This window comes from Miniopterus schreibersii, assembly GCF_964146895.1.
Source record: "Miniopterus schreibersii genome assembly, chromosome: 1".
Taxonomy (NCBI): Eukaryota; Metazoa; Chordata; class Mammalia; order Chiroptera; family Miniopteridae; genus Miniopterus; species Miniopterus schreibersii.
Window position 1 is genome coordinate 43,289,693 of NC_138101.1, and position 23,608 is coordinate 43,313,300.

The 23,608-nt window shown below is 39.5% G+C and overlaps 2 protein-coding genes across 5 annotated transcripts in view; one reads left to right on the forward strand and one right to left on the reverse strand.

Annotated features, from left to right (window-relative positions):
- The window catches only part of ART3 (ADP-ribosyltransferase 3 (inactive)), a 108,174-nt gene that overhangs the window by 22,812 nt on the left and 61,754 nt on the right, over nucleotides 1-23,608 (forward strand). The window lies entirely within an intron of this gene.
- Nucleotides 11,354-13,717, reverse strand: CXCL10 (C-X-C motif chemokine ligand 10). The gene is made up of 4 exons (XM_081150474.1): nucleotides 13,593-13,717; nucleotides 12,938-13,064; nucleotides 12,624-12,713; nucleotides 11,354-12,167 (listed from the first exon to the last, which is right to left on the reverse strand). The coding sequence occupies exons 1-4, from the start codon at nucleotides 13,651-13,653 to the stop codon at nucleotides 12,134-12,136; spliced, it is 312 nt and encodes a 103-aa protein (XP_081006600.1). The 5' UTR covers nucleotides 13,654-13,717; the 3' UTR covers nucleotides 11,354-12,133.

The window sequence follows — 23,608 nt, forward strand, 5'->3', positions numbered from 1 at the left end:
ACTGAGAATGCATACTGTAAAGTAAGGGGGGAAGACATATTAGTATTTTCTCTTACATGGTGCACATTTTTGGACTGGTTTCTAGACAGATTATTAATACTTAAGTACAACATCACAGAAATCTTTTTGAAGAAAACCTGAAGTCATACAGCTTATTTATTTGGTTATGTTTAATTTTGGTAATGACTATGACCATGCCCAAGGTGGAGGTGGGCGCAGGTCCAGCTTTGCTACTTCATGACTGTGCAAAACGCTTCACTTCTGTAAGCCTCAGCTCCCTCAGCTGGGAAAACGGTGACTAACCTCACAGGTTGTTAAAATTATGGCAACAACGCATTATCAACTCCAAAGCATCACAGAGCTAGTGACCATCCTTTCTAGCGAAGAAAGAAAGACGAACATTTCCTGGAATAAAGACCGGGGCCCAGCACGCCGGCCTGCCCACTCTCCCGGCTCCTCTGGCACAGCCGCTCCATCAGCCTTTCCTTCCTCTGGGCCTCAGGGACCCGGCTCCTTCCCACCGCGCTGCCTCTGGTCGCCGCCTCCCTGCCTGCGGGCGCCGCCTGCTCGGCCTGCCCACCGCTGCCCAGGCGTCTTGCCCACCTTGGCCGTCCAGGCCGGCATGCCCCCTGGAGACCTCCCTGGCCCGGCTTGGTCCGGCCCCCCCACGCTCTCAGGGCGCCCGCGCCTGTCCTCCAGCCCGCGTCGAGGCAATGTTAGACGGATCTGGGCTCCTCCGGTTAACATCTTTCTGCCGCAACAAGGGAGGCGCTTGAGACTCGACGCCGAGCCCGCGCCCGGCACGCAGCAGGCGCCCAGTAAGGCCAGGCGCAGGGAGCGGGAGGAGACGGAGAGCACGGCTCCGGCCCGGGCGGCTTCGCACTGCGCCTGCGCCTGCGGAGCGCCGCCTGCTCCCCGGGGGCGGGGCGCGCACTGCGCATGCCCAGCCAGGGCTTCCAGAACCTTCCGCCGGAGCTGCGCACCTCGCCCCGCTCGCTGGCGCCCGCCCGCGTCCCTGCCGCCTGCGCTGGTTCCACCGGGAGAGGCACGTCGTGGGAAAGGTAGTGGTTGTCCCCTTGGGGGTCCCTCCCCCCCCCCCCCCGTCTGCCGCGGGTGCCGCCGCCTCCCGACCCGACCCGGGGAGACCTCGCTTCCTTGGGGAGCGCCGGGAGCGGGGCCCGTTTTGCAGTTTCCACACCAGCCCTGGCCCGAGGCCGGTGGCTTTAGACGGGCCTGGCCCCTGGGGAGGAGGCCGCCGGCGGGGCTGCGACGGCCCTTCCACTGGGGGCTGCGGCTGCCCGCGGAACAAGAGGAAGGAGGCGGTGGGGTCCGTGAGGCGTCGCTCGAGGCCACGCTTAGGCCTAGGGGGCCGATTGCCGATTGCCTGTGTGACGGGAACGGGAGGGCGCCTCTGGAGGCCCGGCCCGCCCTGCGGGGTCCGTGCCCTGGGACGCCCCAGGTAGGCCCGGCCCCGGAGTGCGGGGTCCACGCCCTGGGAAGCCTCAGGTAGGCCCAGCCCCCCGGAAACCCGGGCCGTGGCGCTGCCCCCTGCCCTCTGCCCCCTGCCCTGGCTTGTCCGGCCCCTTGTTCCCTAGGCCTCCTTTTGGGAAGTCGCCGTGAAAACTGAGAGAAAGCACGTTTCTGGCTGGGCGGAAGGACAGAGAAAAACTCCCATGGAAGTGGCGTTTATGGCTAGACAGGGCTTTTAGGAGAAACAGAAACCCGGTGCGAGGACTTTGCAGGCATTTCTCACAGTCCTGGGAAAGGAGCCAAGGATCGGCAGAGCTGTTGAAATCAGACACATGCAAGTTTCCCTTTGGACGGAGACTTAACCTTTCTGCCTGGAACAGTTCCAGTTCCCGGCGCTGATGTAACCTCAAAAGCCGTGCAGGACAAGTCAGTCTGAACGCGTGCGCTCGGCCTCCGCCTTCCGTTTGTTGGACACGGCGCCGAGTGTGGGCTGTTTCAGTGTGCGCGCGGCCTGACTCACTGTCGCAGTGAAAACAGGAGTCTTCCTTTTTACTTGTGAAAGGAGAAGTTTCTCAGAGTGAAATCCCCAGGCCTGCTTGAATATCCCTCTGAGTGGACTTCCCCTCCTCACAGCTGCTGCTGTTAGTACTGAAGGGTTCTGCTTTGAAAAGAGTTTATTTCTTGAAAGTCTCAGAGGCCCCTACTTAGCATTCTCAAATTTGTTTCTTCCTCTTTTCTCCCCGTTCAGGGAGTCATTCCTTTATTCCAAAATATTACAGCCTGGTAAGCTGGCTGCAAGCAAACCATTGTGTTGTGGGGGTTGCACATCCTGTGTGCATCTCAGGGGAAAGAAGAGAACAAGTTCTTTCTTCCCTTACTGATCTTAGTATCTGGCCTGGCTGGTGTATGTTTTTTATGTTAAGCTTAAGGACTGGGTTAAACCTGTGGATAAACTATCCTGAAAGGGAATGTCGGGACATCATTTAGAGGACAGCTGTGGCTAAATACTGGCAGTGACACAATCTTTTTACTCTGTGACTTTTGGCAAATTAGCTGATAGCCTGATGACATGTAACCATAGTCATTAAGCAGCTGCTGCCTAACTTTAAGAAAATTACTCTGAAAAGAGAGAAAATGCTTTTGTCTAAAATACCCATATTTGCCTGGCCAGGCGTGGCTCAGCGGTTGAGCATCGACCTAGGATCCAGGCGTTCGGGGTTTGATTCCCGATCTGGGCACATGCCCAGGTCGTGGGCTCGATCAATGACTCTGTCATCATTAATGTTTCTGTCTCTCTCTCTCTCCCTCTCCTTTCCTCTCTCTGAAATCAATAAAGATATATTTTTTAAAAAAAGAAAGAAAATATCCATATTTATTTAAAGAGATTTGCATTAAAATCGCTTGCCTAACTGTACAAGAAAAAAAATCCATGCTCTGACCAGTCTGGCTCAGTGGTTAGAGCATCGGCCTATAGACTGAAGGGTCCTGGGTTTGATTCTGGCCAAGGGCATGTACCTTAGTTGCAGGCTTGATCCCCAGCCCCAGTCAGGGCTCATGTGGAAGGCAACCAGTCTATGTCTCTCACATCCATGTTTCTCTCTCTGTCTCTCTTTCTCCCCCTTCCACTCTCTCTGAAAAGCAATGGAAAAAATATCCTCGGGTAAGGATTAAAAAAAAAAAATCCATGTTCTTGAAACCCTTCATTTACTGTTTATCATACATTTATTTTATTCATTAAGCTTTTATTATTATGATTCCAGGCTCATATATGAACAATATTCTCTGCTCCCACAGTTTAGTAGGGGAAAGCTGCATGTAAATTAGCAATTATAGAAGAAGAAATGGTATGATAAAGGATTGTACAGTTACTGGAGGTGCAGAGAAGGCCACAGAACTCTGGCTGATGGACTTAAACATAATTATTTGAACTAGGTCTGGAAGAGTTGGGTGGTATTTAGTAGAAGGTGGAGGAGAGGCATTCTGATTAGGAGGCATGAGAAAGTACGCCACATTTTGGAAACTGCAAGACCTTTGGCAAAGGTAAAGGGTAGAAAGATAGTAGGGCGGGGGTGGTGGTGAGAAATGAAACTAGAAATGGAGAAGGAACCAGAGGATGGTTTAAATGTCTATATAATGAGGAGACACTGAAGGATTTTAATCAAAGGAATGACATGAGATTCACAAACACATACACGTATATCTATATCTGACCCTTGTCACTGAACAATATCTTTTAATTAATCGTATTTAAACATTCTTTGTATCTATCTATTTTTATCCTCACCCGAGGATATTTTTTCCATTGCTTTTCAGAAAGTGTGGAAGAGAGAGAGAGAGAAAAACATCGATGTGAGAGTGACACATTGATTGGTTGCCTCCTGCACGAGCCCCAACTTGGCCCGGGAATCGAGCCTACTGAGCGAGGTACGGGCCCTTGGCCAGGATTGAACCAGGGACCCTTCAGTCTGAGGGCCGGTGTTCTAACCACTGAGCAAAACCGGCTAGGGCAGTTTATATATTTTAAATATGATTCTTTATATTTGTAGTTTGTTTATACTCTGAGTGCTAGGCATTGAGTTGTTTTTATTATTTCAATAATATAGCAAATGCTCTTACTATTTTTTCCCAAAGATTTTACTTTCTTGGGCTATTTCCCTCCTTTGGAAGTATAAAGTATAAAGACAAACGTTAGCCAGGCCGGCTTGGCTCAGTGGTTGAGCATCTACCTATGACCCAAGAGACAGCAGTTTGATTCCCAGTCAGGACACATTTCCCTGTTTCGGGCTCGATTCCCAATAGGGGGTATGCAGGAGGCAGCCCATCAATGACTCTCTCATCACTGATGTTTCTATCTCACCCTTTCCTTTCCTTTCTCTGAAATCAATAAAAACATTAAAAAAAAAAAAAAAAGACAAAGGTTAAAAACATTTTTATATCTTTTGTAAAATTTTGATACATTACTTGCCAGAAAGATTAGACTAATTTTGTAATGCCCCATCATTATGTAGATGTACCAGTTTCCCAGTCCTCTTGTCATTTGTGTTTTACTTTTGTTCACTTAATATGTGAAACATGGCACCTGACATCAGTGTTTATTTCAATATCTTACTGACATTTTCATTCCTGTTGGCTTGATGTCTGCATCTTCTACCTTTGCAAGATCACTTGTCAAAGTGGAGTCAGAGTATTGACCTTATAAATGTATGTCAGTTCTTTACATATTTTGAATAGGAATCTTTAATCTACTTTCAGTTATTTGTAAATAGCGCTGCAATGAACTTAGGGGTGCATATATTCTTTTGAATCAGTGTTTTGGATTTCTTTGGATATATTGCCAGAGGTAGAAATGCTGGGTCATAAGGCAGTTCCATTTTTAATTTTTTTACTTCATTGGTACTTGGGCTTTTCTTAATAAACATCTTTAAGATGACAAGTCCTATTACCACAGTATTTAGAGTGGCACATTCATGGTTTAGTCTCAATTTTCCCTTTATTCCATTTTGACAAATTCTAACTTTGGTCTCTGTTCCTCTTGCTTGCATGATTGCAAAAATACAAAGCATTCTTTAACTTACCTTTAAATTTTTTTTACCTTGTTTGTATTTCTACAGCATCTTGGTGGTATTTTACATGTTCCCTTGATTTAACACATTATATTTCTACTAAATGTGTCTAAAACATCTATCACTTCCAACTTACTGGATTTCTTTTTTGATCAGCATTACTTACAAATACCATTTATCTGAATATTAGTATTCCCTACCTTTTATTGGTGGTGACATTTGGTTTATGTATGTGTTTTGTTTCCTCAGCTAGATTATAATAATTTTGAGGTCAGGTATCATGTCTTGATTGTCTTTGTTTGCTATATTGGATCTTAAAGATAGTAGATGTACAGTAAATATTTATTAAGTTGAATCTCATTGAATTGAGAATATTCCAGGAATGTTTCTTTTTCATCTCATACAATAATTTGAACAATGTCTTTAATTTCTAACAGGGTAGATTTGTGCCTCAGTGGTTCTAGAGATTTTTAAAAAGTGTGTTATTATGATTAATGAAATAGTGCAGTCTTTGAAATTGTATAAAAACCTTGTAAATAAAAACCAATAATATCTCCTTTAAGGCCCTGATTGTTGAAGTCAGCCCAGATTTCTTTTAAAAAATATATATATCTTTATTGACTTCAGAGAGAGGAAAGGAAAAGGGGGAGAGAGAGAGAGAAACATTAGTGATGAGTCATTGATCGGCTACCTTTGCACACCCCCTACTGGAGATTGGGCCCGCAACCTGGGCATGTGCCGTGACTGGGAATCGAACCATGATCTCCTGGATCATAGGTTGATACTCAGCCTCTGAGTCATGCTGGCCAGGCTCAGGCCAGGTTTCTGAAATCCCTAAACTGGCCTGGTATTTATTTCCAGTGTCATTTGCATGTAAGATTGCCCAGACATGAGGTATGTATATTGGTGTCCCTATAGCCTGAAGTGAATGCTCTGCAAACCGTTACGGTCTTTTTAAGGTCTGTGGTGGATTAGGACAGAGTCATTCATGGTTTTTAACCTTTGGAGGTTATAGAGCTCCGTGGGAATCTGCTAAAAACTGGTATATGTATATTTATATATTTTACTTACAATTTTAGGGAAGTTATTGAGCCCTAAAAACCATACCTCCCAAGGTAAATATCTTCTACTCTGGTGATGATGGCATTGCAGAGATTCTAACTCTCACGTTCAGATTGATTTTTTAAAAAAATATATCTTTATTGATTTCAAAGAAAGGAAGGGACAGGGAGAGAGAGAGATAGAAACATCAATGATGAGAGAGTTATTGATCGGCTGCCTCCTGCATGCTCCCAACAGAAGATCGAGCCTGCAACCCGGGCATGTGCCCTCACCAGGAATCGAACCTGGATCTCCTGGATCCTAGGTCAATGCTCAACTGCTGAGCCATACCCAGCCGGGCCAGATTGATTTTTAACCTTTTTCAATTTATTTTTCTTTTTTCCCCCTATCCCATTCTAAAACTAACTGAGGGAGTTTCTTTCTTACATCTGAGCCTAGGAAATGAGATGGCCAAGCTCTTCTGTTACTAACTAGATTTGGGTGTCCTGGGAAATGTTGCATAATATATAAACAATATTCTTGTATTACAAATGAAAATAAGTTTTTCATTTTTTTTCTTTTGTGTTTTTTTTAATGAAATGTCTCTTAGGATAAAACCCTGGGGGTTATGGATTTCCCCTCCTCTTAACAGCTGCTGCTATTAAAGCATTAAACTTTGTTTGAAACAGTTTTATTTTTTAAATCTTCATCCAAGGGTATTTTTTCCATTGTGGTTTGTTTTTTTTGTTTTGTTTTTTTTTAGAGAGAATGGAAGGAAGAGGGTGGGGGAGAGAGAGAAAAAACATTGATATAAGAGAGACACATCAATTGGTTGTCTCCTGCACACACCCCGACTGGGGCCTGGGATCGAGCCTGCAACTGAGGTATGTGCCCTTGATCAAGAATCAAACCTAAACCCGGCCGGGTGTGGCTCAGAGGTTGAGCATCAACCTAGGATCCAGGAAATTGGGGTTCGATTCCCAGTCAGGGCACATGCCCGGGTTGCAGGCTCAATCTCCTGTTGGGAGCATGCAGGAGGCAACTGATCAATGACTCTCTCATCATTGATGTTTCTCTCTCTCTCTCTCCCCCTCCTTTCCTTCTCTCTGAAATCAATAAAGATATGTTCAAAAAAAAAAAAAAAATCGAACCTAAGACCCTTCGGTCTGAGGGCCAACACTCTAACCACTGAGCCAAAGTGGCCAGGGGGAAACGGTTTTATTTTTGAAAATCATATAAGCCCCTGCCTAAAACCTTAATTTTCTTCTCACATAGGGGCTCTCATACTCTTTTAAACTGTTTGCCAATACACATATTGTATATTGTAATGGGAGAAGGTCACCGTTCCTTTTGTTGCCTATCTGGTGATTCAACAAAACTAGTAAACTTCTCTTTATTTCAAGGTTTACTTTCTCCTAAGGTAAAAAGAACTATCTGAAGTCTGGCCTTGGAGGGAACACCAGTTTGCAAAGGATTCTAATTATGGCAAATGTCAGTAACTCACTTATTCATTCAGTCAACACGTATTTAGTAAGCATTACTGTGTTCCCAGTACTCTTGTAGGTACCAAGGATACAGTGGTAAATAAGACAGGTGTAGTCCCTGCTCTCATAGAACTTTGTGGGGATAGAAAATACATAGATCAAGAAGTAAATATATAATATATATTTATAGATATTGATAAAGGCTATAAATAATATTAAAGGAGGGTAAAGAAATTGAGAGTAATAGAAATTATGCTATTTTCAATATATTGGTGAGGAAAGCCTTCTCTGAGAAGGTAATATTGAGCAGAGACTTGAATAAAGTGGAGTGAACTATGGAAATGATGGGTATATGTTTGCTGTGTCGGAGAAGCAATAGGAGGCCAGTCTGGCTGGAGTAGAGAGGTGGAGGGGGAGAGTTGTAGGAATGAGGTGGGAGAGTGATGTAGAAGTTTACAGACTATGAGGCAGGATTTTGGATTTCATTTACAGTGTAATGGTATGCTGCTGGAAGGATGAGACCAGGGAAGAGCCATAATCTCATTTTTAGAAGTATTTTCTTGTCTTTTGTGTATAGAATAAATGGTAGCAGGCAAGAAGGTAAGCAGGGAGACTAATAATGACAAACAGTATTATCTGGTGATCTGAAATATATCCAGTAATAGTTTAATGATTTTTAACACAAACCACTAATTTTCAGTGTAGCATGGAGAAGTTCTGGTATGTGTATGACTCTGTTTTCAGTTCAAATCTTTCTCAGAGATGAATAATTTAATGAAGGTCACTGAGAACATAAATCCTAGCCCTTTAAGATTAACATAACTTACTATCTTTGAAAATTGGTTTCCATTTGCTTAAATTTTTTCCTTCTGATTAAAAACAGCAAAAATGTTCTTTGCAGGAAAATTTGTAAAATAAAGAAGCAAAAATAAAGTCATTTATAATCCTATGACATAGAAATACTTTTTAAATTAATAACTTTTAAAATAATTAACTCTTGACAGTTTTTTATCTTAGCAAGATTTCTGGAAGATGACCATTTCTCTTTCATAAATGAGATCACAGAGGCCCAAGCAGGTTTTAATGAGTTATTCAGAATAACCAGAGCACTGCTTGTCATATTCTTACTGCTCTATTGAGGTTCTCAGCCAGCCCTTGAACAGAGGGAGAACAGTGTTAGTCAGTTATTAAGTTTTAGATATGGAGCAGTGAATTAACTAAGTGTGGCCTGACAACGTTAGTAGACAAAAATACAGTCATTTCCCCCTTTCCATTCTTTGTAGGCCAATGTTCTTAGAGCAGGTGCCATCTCTGTGGAATCAAATGTTACCCTACATGTATAAAAGTGTCAATAAGACACTTCAATCTTGAGGTAGAGCTATTTTCTCTTTCACCAGCAGTGGAGGGGCATTCTTCATTGCTCTGAGTCCTTTCTAACACTTGGTATTACTCAACTTAAAATCATTCTTTTTTTCTTAGTGGGTTAACAAGAAAAAGAAAATGAGAGGACAGGAAGGAGAAATTCTGTCAACAGCTTTGCTGTGATACAGTTAAGGCACCCACAGTAATGGTCATATTCTGTGTTCATTTTTCGTATACCAGAATGTGATTGCATTCTCTCTCCTTTTTCTTTTTTTCTGATATTGCATTAGATTTCCCCCCTAGTTTTCCCCATTGAGATATAATTGATATATAACATTGTATTAGTTTTAGGTGTACAACATAATGATTCAATATTTGTATATATTGTGAAACGATTACCACAATAAGTCATTAACCTCTGTCACCATGCATAGTTACAAGTTTTTTTTCCTTGTGATGAGAACATCTTTTTTTTAATCCTCACCCAAGGATGTGTTTTTATAGATTTTTTTAGAGAGAGAGAGAGAGAGGAAGGGAGGGAGGGAGGAAGCATGGGGGGGGAGAAAGAGAAAGAAACATCTATGTGAAACATTCATTGGTTGCCTCCCATATGCACCCCGACTGGAGCTTGAACCTGCAACTTGGGTATGTATCCTAACCGGGAACTGAACCTGCAGCCTTTTAGTGTATGGGATGACACTCCAATTAACTGAGCTGCCCAGCCAGGGCGTGATGAGAATTTTTAAGATCTATTCTTGTAGAAACTTTAAAATATTAAATACAGCATTATTGAACTGTAGTCACCATATTATACATTACACCTCCACTATCAGCTAATCCTCCATTTTGCTCTGTGAAGTTGCTTAATATTCATGAAGACACCTCACAGTTGGTAATATTCAAGAATTTTTTGTTTCTTTGTTTCGCCTTTTCAGTGTACAATAGAGCATGTGTTTAAAAGTTAAAATGTGTAGGTACAGATTAAAGAACAAATTCTTATATACCCACTACCTAGGTCAAAAATAGAACTTTATCATAGTCCAGAAGCCCCCTATGTGCCCCTCCCTGACTGCATTCCCTTCTCACCTCCTGAAGTAATCGCCATCCTGAATTTTACGGAAATCATTCCTTCATTTTTTGTTTGTTTTCATCATATATGTCTTAACTCCACAATACATTAAGTTTGCCTGTTTTAAAACTGTATAGTAAATGGAGTCATACTGCATGTACTTTTCTGTGATATGTTTTTTTTGTACAAGATCATTTTTGAGATTCATCCATGTCATGTACAGTTGTACTTTATTTCTACTGCTGTATAATATTCCACTGAATTAAAACACTCAAATTTACTTATTCATTCTATTTATGGGCATTTGGCTTGTGTCAAGAGTTTTGCTGTTAGCTGCATTTTCTCATATATGTCCTGTGCAAGAATTTGTCTATGGTACTACATAGTAGTAGAATTACTAGGACATAGAGTGTGCACATGTTAAATTTTATAAGGTAATACCAAACTGTTTTGCAAAGTAGTCATAGCTATTTTCTCTTTCACCAACAGTGGAGGGGCATTCCTCATTGCTTTGAGTCCTTTCTAACACTTGGTATTATTCAACCTAAAAAATTTTGCCTGTCTGGTGATGTGAAATTGTATCCCATAATGATTTGAATAGACATGTCCCTAATTAGAGATTGGACATCTTTTCATAAGTTAAAAAGTGAAATTCCTGTTCATATCTATTTTTCAGTTTTCAATTGTCTATCTTTTCCTTTTTTATTCATAGGGCTTTTAAAATATATTCTCAATATAATAATTTACCAACTACATGAATTTTAAATATCTTCTTAGTGACTGAGTGAATATGGGAGGTGAGGGAGAAGAAGGAGTATAGAATTACTCCCAGGTCTCTGGTTTGGGCAAGAGTGGATGATGGTGCTATTAAACCTAGGATATACAATAGAGGAGGAGCAATAGATCTGGGGGAGAGGGGAATTAACTTAAGATATTTTGGAGTTTGATATTCCTATGGGATATTCAGGTAGAAATGTCTCATAGAAAGTTGGCTATAAGGGTCTGAAGCTCAGGACACATCAGTGCTGAAGGAATCTTGTATGGTCGGCCTTTCGGGAAAGTACAGTAATTAGAAGGAATATGGTGATTTTCTCTTGTTTAAAAAAAATTTTATTTAATTTTTAAAATTTAATGAAATTACTCCCATCACCATTTATCTCTTCTGCCCTCTTCTACTCCCCCCCCCACCCCCCCACAATCACCATTCTGTTGTCCATGTCCATGAGTTCTGTCTCTTTTAGGAATATGGTAATTTTCATACTCATTTGTCCTCTACCCATCCCAACTTCTTTGGCTAAGGATTCTCCAGTTGAAGTTTCTTATGAAATAAATGTCCCAGTCAAATGACCGACCAGACACTTCATCATAGTTGTAATTACTTTATTACCTTCTTGGTCTCTCAACAATAAATAATCTTTCTTACTCTTTCCAGGAGAGCACATCATTTTTATTTTGAAAAACATTCAGCATATTTGTCTTACATGGTATTTTCTCTAAAGATATTTTCTCTAAAATATGTAGATTTTAAAATGTCTTCCATTGCTCATTCATGTGTAGTACTAAATTACACAAGTAACACTGAAAACAATATAAGAAACATACATCTAAGGATTCTACTTTGTATAGTCTTTCATTAAATAATACTGTTTTCACATACATTTTCAGACATTTCTGGCTGCTTCTATGTATTTTGTAGTATGTATATATATACACATACACATATATACAACCACCAGAAGAGTCTGAGCCCCTTTGGAAGATGGCAGTAGAAGCCCATGGAGTAAAGATCTTTCTTTAAAAAGCAGATTATATTATCATTTTGATTGCATTCCTTTTAGTTATTTGAGATTCTAAGAACTCTGGTAAGCCCAGAGGCAGAAAGATCTCTTAACGTTTAGAAGGTAGGAAAGGTGAGGAAAGCAGGACTAGGGCTTGGCACATTCACTAGAAATGTAGCACCTAAGCATAGCTTATAGTACCAGGGCAGAGTTACTGCTGGACAGCTCAGGATGATGAGCCATCTGCCTCCCTACAGGAGTAATAGCAGCTAATTTGGTGACTGGTTGGTCACCTTTTAGGAGAACTGCAATCCAGGGACAATTTGGGCTTGACATATTGGTCCGTCCTTATCAGTAGTGTGCTAATTATGCTTCTCTCCGTGTTCGAGATCTTTGAGACCTGTAAGAAGAGAAAGAGGGTGTAAAAGTTTGAAACTTTCAACTCTGGCTTCAGTCTGTGTTCTACTTGAAACTCAACTGAGTTCATAGGTAACATCAAGTGCTCAAGTGAGGTATGTGGTGAGCTTCCTGCTGCTACACAATCATTGTGGGTTACAGGTGCTGCTTTTTTAAGGCCAGGAAAGGCTTGGGGAAAGTTTGGCAGCTTTGCGTGGATAGTTATAGCTCTGCCTCGAGACTGAAGTGTCTTACTGACATGTTTAGACATGTAGGGTAACATTTGATACCACCAAGGTGACACCTCAGTATATAAATAACTGGAGGTAGAGGAGAGGGCATGGTGGTAACATACTTTTAAGCCACATATCCCACAGGAAAGCTCAATGCAAATATTTCTAACTTCCTGAGATTGACATTTCTTAAAGAACAGTTCTTCTGTAAGCAACAGCAAACCTACCTTATCTTGTTAATTACTTTAAGCATATCCTTGATGGCCTTAGACTCTGGATTCAGACATCTTTTCCCCCTGTTCTTTTTCATTGTGGCACTGTTGAAGTAAGTAGGAGTGAAAACGTTTAAAATAATGTTGGTCGATAAACAGATGGAATATACAGTTTTTAAATCAGACATTTAAGTTTCACTCTACATGTTTCCCTTCGCTATACAGAAGTCTTAGAATCATCATAAACCCTTTACTGATCTTTTGTGATCAGCAAGTATTTTTATCTGATTACAGCCAGGGAGATAATCATCAGATGGTATTCTACTCACATGATCTCAACATGTGGACAAGATTGACTTGCAGGAAACATTTCAAGTTTTTCTAAGGACTTTAGATTAACAGGTTGATCACTAATCTTGATGCACATACAGCGTGAAGTTCTAGAGAGAGGTACTCCTGCAGAAAAAGAGACAGGTACAGCAGGGGAGGTTAGCTAAATTTTCATCTTAGGCATTTAATATGGATTAGGTGGTACTTAGCATAAACTGTATCCCCGCGTCATCACATAGTCAATCTGAGAAGGGATGATTCCATTATAAAAGAGCTCTGAATGATTGATTAGTCAATTATCTGAAAGAATGTAATTGCAACTTGTTGATTTTAAGATCATACCCTTGCGCATAGTTCATATGGTTAATTAGGCTAAATTGACTAAGGGTATCCGTGATCTTCTCGCTCCTCATTCCTTCACATTTTCTGTCTATCCTCCCTTTCCCCCTTTCTCTTTTGCTCCCACCTTCCTCTTCTCATTCCGCTTGCTTCTCTGACTATAAACTCTGTGACCAGAGGGAATCTCTGCTCATTTACCCTTCATTCATAGGCAGGCTGTAAAACTTTTGCAAATACACTATTTCTGTATTCGTAGAATTTATACCCAGTTCTATTTCTAACCCTACAAATTAAATATCCCTTGATGTTCCTTACCTTGAGCGCCACTCAGAGTCAGAAGGATAAGGCAGAAAATTAGAACAGCACTTTGGTTCATGGTGCTGTGACTGGAGTTTCCTCTGCAGTAGACTCAGAATGTCTAGGCAGTTGAGGAATGTATCAGAAAACGTGGGGCTAGGATGCAGTATTTATTTGTAAAGGCACTTTTCCTCTCCAACTCTGATTGGATAGCATTACAGTTGACTTTGCAAAAACCTGTTGTCTGTTCCTTGGGGAATTCCCATGTTGAAGAATTGAAGGTATTATTTATATTTATTGTGGCTTCTGAGTTCTGGAATTTCCCTCCATCCCCTTTTTTTCAGTAAGAGTGAGTTTTAAGTTTCACTTTCCAAATCATGAACTATTTCCTGAAAACCAGAACTTCATTGCATATAGAAATGATTTTTAAAATGGATCTTTGATTTTCATCTTTAACCTCCTGCAAAATAAAAATGTCAACTTAATCCTCAAGTCAAAGACCTAAATCCAGTTTTAAAATGAATCTGTTTTAATAATTGTGTTTTGAATCCATCTTAATTTGCAGTGGTGAGGCATGATTAGGAATATTTATTCACTTGATGGATTCCAGAGATGTCATTTACTTTATCATTTTATCCCTATAATAATTCTGTAAGAAGTTATCTTCATTTTATATATAGAAGAATAATCTTAGAGGTAAGATAATTGTGTTGTTATACAGAGGTTGTCATTCATTTATTCTGTGATGTTTTTTCTCAACTTTTATTTTCTTTCTCTATTTTTAAATATATATTGATTTCAGAGAGAGGAAGGGAGAGAGATAGAAACATCAATCATGAGAGAGTCATTGATCAGCTGCAGCCCACAACCCAGGCATGTGCCCTCACCGGGAATCCTAGGTCGATGCTCAACAGCTGAGCCACGCCCACTGGGCTCAACATTTATTTTAAACTTCTGCAATTACTTTCAGAGGCTAAGTAATTTTTTAAAATTTCTCTAAGCAGTTTTTAAAAATTCCTCAGTAATAGCAAATTTTCATCTTTTGTAGGTAAATCTAATTTTTGGAAATAGTAATTTAGCCAGGTATTGCCCTTTAATCAAATACTATAAAGTAACAGGTTTGATCTTCTTGGAGAAGGTTAAAGATATGGAACTGGCAAATTTCAAAAGAATTCCAGAAATGTTTTGGCCATTTATAACATCATTAGAATAAGTGAATAGCCTCCAACATAGCTATTTTGAGGGAAAACAATACTTATTCAGATATTTGATTTCTGATGTGTTAGACAGAAAGTTTCATGTATTACAGTCCTTGAATAAAAGCAGCATAACATCAAGAATGGAGTAAGAAAAGGATTCATAGCTATAATAGGATTATTGCAAAAACAAAGGATACTTCTTGAAGAAATAAATTTAAAAGGGGCATGAGTAGAGACAGACCTTGGGAGAACAGGATAGAAACAGGTTGATTTAAGGTGCTCTAAGATGACTGTCAAGTGCAAAGCAAAGGGAAAAAAGTGTTAGCCCATTGAACTGATAACAGTGATAACTGAAATTAGCACAGTTTCCACTGGATAACACATAGGGGCAAAACTTTGTGTCTTAGCACTAGTACATAGCTGATTATTTACAGCAGATAATATCAATAGGAAGCTGGTGATACCCATATAGTATAACATGTTGGGTCTGATAGTGAACTTCAGCAGTATCCAAGTCTGGTTGTGTTCTTTGCAAGGGATTGATAACAGGGGAAATATCTGGGAGGTCTTTTCATAGTCAGCTAGGCCACAACAATGTAGAGATAGGCCAGGGAAAGGCAAGGCTTAGGCTAGTGTAGGACTAGGCTAGTGTATCTGTTAGGTTCTGGCCCAAAACTTGGCAAAGAGGCCAAGATAAAAGCCCGTATCTGCAAACTGCACACATAAGACTTGGAATCTCAAATGCAGGAACTCTGTCATCAGAATAATTAATGAATTATTGCTTGGGGCAGGCAGAAATTGCTAGAGTGCTGAATTCCAGGTCAGTTTGTTCCAGGGATCGGAACAAAGCTAAGCTTTCAAGTGGGTAAGTCAGTGGACTTAGCTGTGGGAAACTAGAAAGACAAAAGGAAGGGAAATGAGTAGGGACTGATAGAACCCAGAAGACTTTCAATCAGCAAAGAGACTTTCTTCTGATGAGGGAAAGGATTCTAAGAAACAGTGACATGGAGGAGCCGTCCCAGTAGCTGTGCAGAAAAAAAATTGGACTATGAGTAAAAATGCCAAAAAATTTCAGAGAAATGTCTGATATCATGGATGGAAGAGGCTCTGAACAGTTCAACTTTAAACAGTACAAAAGATACATGGTGAAAACTTTGCTTTTGTTAGTATCTAAGTTCTCAGCTGTGTCTATATAAGCAAAGTAAAGAGGAGGAGGAGGAGGAGGAGGGGAGAGAGAAACATCGATGTGAGAGAGACATCAATTGGTTACCTTCTGCACACACCCCAACCAGGGCCTGGCATTGAACTTGCAACCCAGGTACATGGTGCCCTTGACCAGGAATCCAACCCTCAACCCTTCAGTGCACGGGCCGATGCTCTAACCACTGAACTACTTTGGCCAGGGCTGTATATTAATATTTTTAATAAAATTTGGGCAGATTTTGGCCATTTCTTCTTCAAATATTCTTTCTGCCCCATTGTGTCTTTTCCTCTCTCCTCCTGTTATATATGTGTTGGTATACTTAGAGGCTCTATTCATTTTTCTTTATTTTTTTCTGTTCCTCTGAATGGATAATTTGAATGAACTTATTTTCAGGTTTTTGGATTCTTTTTTTTACCAGTTCAAATCTGCTGTTGAATCCCTCTACTGAAATTTTCATTTTGGTTATTGTACTTGTCAAAGTCAGAGGTTCTTTTTAATAATTTTTAAAAAATCTTCTTTTAATTGATTTTAGAGATAGAGGAAGGTGGGGGGGAGAGAGAGAAACATCAGTGTGAGAGACATCGATTGGTTGCCTCCTGTACATGCTCTGACCTGGGGTTGAACCCTCAACCTGGGTATGTGCCCTGTCTGGGAATTGAACCCATGGCCCTTTGGTGTACCAGATGACGCTCCAGCCAACTAAGCCACACCGACCAGGGCTATAATTTCTTTTTATTGATACTGTCTATGTGGTGAGATGTTTTCTCATACTTTCTTTTAATTCTTTAGACATGGTTTCCTTTAGTTCTTTCAGTATATTTATAATAGCCAATCTAAAGTCTTTGTCTAGTAAGTCCAATGAAGGAATCCTCAGGGACAGTTTCTGTTGACTGCTTTTTAAGTATGTATGAGCCATACTTTGCTCTCTCTTTGCATGTCTTGTAACTTTTTTTGTTGAAACTGGATATTTTAAATAATCTAATGTGGCAACTCTGGAAATTAGGTTCTTCTCCTCCTCAGGATTTGCTATTGTTGCTGTTTATTTTTTTTAGTGACTTTCGTGAACTAATTCTGTAATTTCTTTAATATTTATTGTGTATAGCCACTGAAGTCTTTCTTCAGTTAGCTAATTGTTAGCTAATGATTGTGCTAAAATTTCCTTAAATGCCTTGAACCAATAAGCCTCTCAGCCTTTACTGAGTGGCTCTGTGTATGTGCTGGGGTATGCCTTCAATGCTTTGGCAAGCAGTTTACAATTCTACCTTAGCCTTCACTTCCTGTTTGTTTAGAACCTCAAGGTCAGTTTAAGGTGAGAGATTAAGGGTCTTCCCAGGTCTTTTTTGAGTATCTGCATAGCTTTACACATACATGTGGCCTTCTAGATTCCTAGAAATATGTTAGAACTTTTAAAAGCATCTATAGACATGTCATTCTCCAATTTTTTCTTGAAAAAGTTTAGCCTCTTATTAGACTCAGCTGGTATAGTCACCTCAGGTAGTTAACGATTGTGAAGCAATTGCTTCTGACTGTTTTCAGCATAAGTCCTAGGGTAAGGCTGTTTGCACCAAGTGAACACAGAATCGGGTCAAATAGAGACAGCCCTGTAAGTTTTCAAGGAAGCTTTCAGATAAACCAGTAGTAATAATCATCAGAGAATGGGGCTTTTGAGAACCTCCAAACCCATTCTCCCCTCCATTTGTTTCTAGGCAGCTTTTCAGAGCTATGCAATTGTGAGGCTATTTTTCAAGGTTATTGTAGAGCCAGGAAAAAGGGGACTGAGAATATAACAATGAAAAATGCCACAAAGTTTTCTGTTCTTATTGAAAGTCAGCTTAGTTATTCTCTAGATTACTGAAAACCTTTGGCTAATTTCCAGAGTTCTGAAAAAGTGGGCTATGACTATTTTTTTTTTCAGTGTTTTTCCTTTTTCTTTTACACAGGAACATATTTTCAGAGGTCCTTACTCTACCATACCAGAAGTGTTTCTATTGAGTTATTTTTATGTTTTTTAAGGTAAAATTTATGTGTATTGAAATGTTCAGCTCTTCACTGTACCATTAGATGAATTTTAAAAATACATGCACTTAAGTAATCCAACTCCCCCATCAAGTTATAGAACATTACCACCACTCCAGAAAGTTTCTTCATGCCACCTGCCAGTCAGACTTCTCCACACCTACTCTACTTCTGACACAGCTACTCTTTTAATTTTTTTACTGTAGATTGGTTTTGCTTATTTTAGAACTTCATGTAAATGGAACCATTTTAATGCATACTTTTTTGTGCAAGGCTGCTTTCTCTCAGTATAATATTTTTTAGATTTGTCTCTAGTTACATGAGTCAGCAATTTATTTCCCTTTATTGCTGCATAGTATTCCATTACACAAATATACCAGTTGGTTTATCCATTCTGTTGTTGGTGGATATCTGGATTATTTCCAGACTTTAGTTATTATGTACAAAGCTGCTATGAACATTATTGAATAAATTTTTTTCTGGGCATATGCTTTCATTTCTCTTTCATTTCTGTAGTGGAACAGAGTGATTTCTTAAAACATAAGTCTTCATGTCAATACTCTGCTTACGACCCTCCAATCATTTCCAGTTATACTTAGAATTAAATCCAGTTTTACTAAGTCCTCTATGATCTGGCTGCTACCTATCTCTCCAACCTCATTTCATATTATTCCCTCTCAACTACTACACTGCAGTCACAGTAACCATTATACTACCTGTTGTTTTTTTAAATCTGGAATGCTTTTCCCTCTGTTCTTTGCCTAGGTGGTTCCTTTGCCTAGGTGGTTCCTTTGCCTAGGTGGTTCCTTCTGCACATTTGGATTTTAGCTAAATAGTACCTTCTCTTAGCATACAATCTAAAGCAGCCATGACCTGCCTCCTCTGTCACTTGCCTCCTGTAAGCACCAAGACCAGGGATCAAACCCGAAACCCAGATTATGTGCCCTGACCAGGAACAGAACCTACAGCCTTTTGGTGTATGGGACGGCATTCCAACCAACTGAGCCACCAGCCAGAAGAACCCGAGGCATTTTGGCCACAAGTTAGTTGAAAGTTCAAAGGAAGGTTTTTGACCCGACATTTTAAGGAAGTTCATAAATCTCAAAGGAGCACTCAAATTGAAGTCTATGAATAAGATTATGAACTGGGGTAAATTGGTAAAAGATCAGAGGGAAAGATGTTCAATTATACATAACTATTTGCTTTCTTTAAAAGTCTGCTATACAGCCCGGCCCACGTGGCTCAGTGGCTGAGCATCGACCTAGGATCCAGGAGATCACGGTTCGGTTCCTGGTCTGGGCACATGCCTGGGTTGCAGGCTCGATCCCCAGCAGGGGGCGTTCAGTAGGCAGCCGATCAATGACTCTCTCTCATCATTGATGTTTCTCTCTCTCTTCCTCTCCCTTCCTCTCTCTCTAAAATCAATAAAGACATATAAAAAATAAGTAAATAAAGCAGCCATGACCTTCTTTTAGTTCTCTGCATAGCATTTCTCACTGATATTTGATTAGTTTATTTTTATTCATTTAATGTCTATTTTTCCACACTAGAATATAAGCCCCAGAAGAACAGGGACTTTACCAGTCTTATTCACAGCTGTGTTCCCAGCAACTAGAACATTATCACCTGGTATATGGAAGGTATTCAGTAAATATGGAAGGATGGATGGATGAAGAGAATAATTTTTCCAGACTTTAAGAAATAGCATAAATAAGAATTGTGCATCTTCTTTAAGAATTTTTATTGACCCATCAGATTTCTATACTAGGACATGGATATTGTTTTTTTCTCTAGCTATTAGGAACCAAGTTTAACTTAAAAAGACTGTACTTTCCCCAGAAGTTAGCATAGATTCAGGTAGGTAAAATCAATACAGATATTCTCAGCTAGCTGTGGGTCACAGCCTTCATTCCAAGGACTATTGGGGTAAATATACAAAGTTCTTAGTTACTCATTGGAGGTTCTCTGTAATTATGCATCAAATGATTGAGGGAATGCAAATCTCTTTAGTGCGTATTATGTAAATAGCCATGGGTGGTGGTAGAAGAAGAGGAATGAGGAGAGTTGTACTTATTATTATCATTATTGTCTGTGTACTTTGTAGGGAACCAAGCTAATCTCAGGATTCTAGGAGCGTTAAGATCCCATGTCTGTTCTTGATAGACTTGCATTCTAATTGGAAAAACTAACAAATATAAAACAGTAATATCAATAAAAGAAACTGATCAGTGTTATATGAACAGTACATGTAGACATTAAATAATTTGAGTTTCATAGGAGAGTAAACTCATTAAGACCAGGAGTGCACACATGAACTTTAAAGTGTGAATTGTACTTAGACAAGTAGACAGGACGGGAAAGCATGTGTAATTAGAGAAATACACTAAAACTGGTATAGAGGGACGCCAGCAAATCAATCAGGAAGGTGGGTAGATGCTCATAGGATGGTAATACCTTGTGAGGGTTTTATAGGATCTGGTCCTCGGTTTTATAGGTCCGGAAAAACACCCATTTTTTCCTAATCCAGAGTAAACATGTTCTCAAAGGGTTAATTCTGCTAACCAAATCTACAAGAGACAAAGATGCAAATTAAAAAGACAACTTATTCGTGAATAATGAGGATCTCTCAGTGACTGGGTTGATTGGGTCCTGGGAAGTTGGATCAGTAATCATAATGTTGTCTGGTGAGCATAGAATTAAAACAAAGGACCCATCTCTTCTTGTTTTGAATGGGGATCTGCTCAAGGAGAAATTTTATAAGTATGATCAATGTGGAGGAGAATTCAGAAAAAAAATCAAACTTAATAGCAAGCCAACTATTATGTGTTACATCCACAGTCAACCCTATACAAATCATTTGAATAAAAGTCTAAATTATAACTCTTTTCAAATGTATATTTCTCTCGATTTTTGCAAGGCTTTTGATATACCCACTTTCTTAGTATTCATTGATCTGAGTCTGGTTTTGAAAGAAAACAAGAGTTAAGGAAGTATCCCATTTTAGTTTCACTTTCCAGTGCTGTTACTTTTTAAGCCTCTAATGGCATCAGGCCAAAAGAAAGAGTCTGCCCTGACAGACTTGTTATAGACCCCAGAAAAAAAAAAATGCTTTCCGAGAAGCTAATGTGCTGAGAAGAAATTTCCTAAAAAGCGACAGGAGTAGTTCAGTGATTTCTGTAGACTGGGAATCCCCTCAGCTGATGTACAGTAATGCTCCTTGGAAGGAATGGAAGAGGGCAGGAAAGTTTCCCCTTTCATAGTTTTGACTGAGCTCCCACAAGATAGCCCACACAGTGCCAAATAATAATACTGGTTACATACTTTTGAGTTAACCCTTCACAGCCAGCCTGAGCAAAGGCCAAAGTGGAGAACGGACCCTTACAGTCATCATCCTTGGGAGCGCTGAGAATAGCTTCTGTTTGGATGCATTTTAGACCATGCAGTGCTTTGTTTTCCTCACACTTGATGGGATGATGAGATGGGCTGGGAATCTAGAGATACAGTATATAGTTCTGTCTCGCACTTGCTCTGAGATCTTGGACAAATTTCTTTGGCCTGTTTATGCTTCAGTTTTCTTTGCAAATGTACATTATGTATGATACCTAACCCATCCAACTTCCAGGTTGCTCTAAAGATGACAGGAGATTAAAAATGTGTTTTAACAAGTCTAAATGAATTTTTCATCACCTGACATTTTGCAAATATAGCCAACTCTCTGGCCAAGTTTTAGCTTACCTCCTAGGTGCAACAAATAATCTTTTCTTTCTAGACAATGCAGTTATTCGTGTGGTAAGGTGTATCTGTCAGTTTACAGCAGTCACTAGCTAAGGCATGACTTTCAGAACTGAGGGTTGAATGAATCATGCAGCATTTACTCTTTAAAAAATTTTTTTAATTAAAAAATTATTATTTTTCAATTACAGTGGAATCTATCTAAAGAACAAAATAAACAAACAAAATAGGAACAGACTCATAGATACAGAAAACACTGATGGTTGCCAGAGGGTAGGAGGTTGGCAGACTGGGTGAAAAGGTGAAGGGATTAAGAAGTACAAATTGGGTGGCTCAGTTGGTTGGAGCGTCATCCTACACCAAAAACTTGAAGGTTCGATTCTCTGTCAGGGCACATACCTCGGTTGTGGGTCCGATCCTCGATTGGGTCACATATGGGAGGCAACTGATGGATGTTTCTCTCTCCCTAAAAATCAATAAAAAATAAAAACATATCCTCTGGTGAGGATTAAAAAAAAAAAAGTGCAAATTGGTAGTTACAAAATAGTCATGGGGATGTAAAGAATAGCATAGGGAATATAGTCAGTAATATTGTAATAACTATGTATTCGGTAGGTGAGTACTTGAAATACTGGCAGAACCGCTTTGTAAATATATGATTGTCTAACCAATATGCTGTACACCTGAAACTAATACAAAATAATATTGAGTGCAGCATTTCTTCTTAGGAAAGGGCTTATTTAGGTAACCTGGCTTATCTACGATAAATAGAAGTACACTGTGAATTTACAAAACAAGACAAGGATACCCATTTTTCACTTCTTTTCATTGTACTCTAGATCCTAGCCCAAAAAATAAAACTAAAAGAGGAAATTAAAGCTATAAGAATTGGAAAGGAAGAAATAAAATTTTGCAGAAAAAGTTGCATAGAAAACTCAAAAGAATTTACTAAGTTTTAGAAATAATAGTGGAATTTATCAAAGTGGATGGATAGAAGGTCAATGGATTACACTTTCTACATAAGTAACAGATATAAATTATTTTTACAGTGGCAACAATAAATACTTAAAATACTTAGGCAAGCAAGACCTGTTTGCAGAAAACGTAGATGAATTTTTCTAAAATAATGTTAAGTAAAATAATGTTCAGATTAAATGCAAGATGATAACCCTTGATAAAGCTCAGCAAAGCTAAATATTTTGTTTAGGTGTGTGTATGTAAACAAATCTATTTTTAAAAAGTATCTTACAATACTTTTTCATCCTAAGACCCTGTCCTACTTATTTGTATTCCTATAGCAGCACCCCTGGGATAATACCCTGCAAGGTGCTCAATACTTGCTAGTAAAATAGGATTCTTGGTGCCTAAAGCACCAGAAACCAAAGTGTTTACACCAGATTCTGCATGAAGCAGTCTTCTAGTTATATAGTAAGTGATCCTCACGTTTGCATAGCTAGCATGTGTTGTATTGAATAATGCTCTTAGAATACTTGTAGGTGCTTCAAATACTTGTGGTTTTCTAATTTATAGCAGTGATAGCCTTGTGAATCATTTGAATTTTTTCATTAATCTCTTTTGTCAATACTATTGTTTTTATTATGCATTAAGGGTTCTAATATAACCACTGAATATCACACATGTGCTTTGTGGTGGCAGTCCTAAGTGTTCAGTGTGTAACGAGTATGAAAGGATTGAATGAGCACAGATTATAATATACTATATTATAGAATAGCAGTTCTTAAAAGTGTGACACTCCTCCCCCCTCCCTCTTAAGGGTCCCTGAGACACTTTCAAGAAGTCCACAAAGTCAAAACTATTTTCATAATAATATTAAGATGGTAGTGGTCTTTTTTATTCACATTCTCTCACAAGTTTCCCGGAGC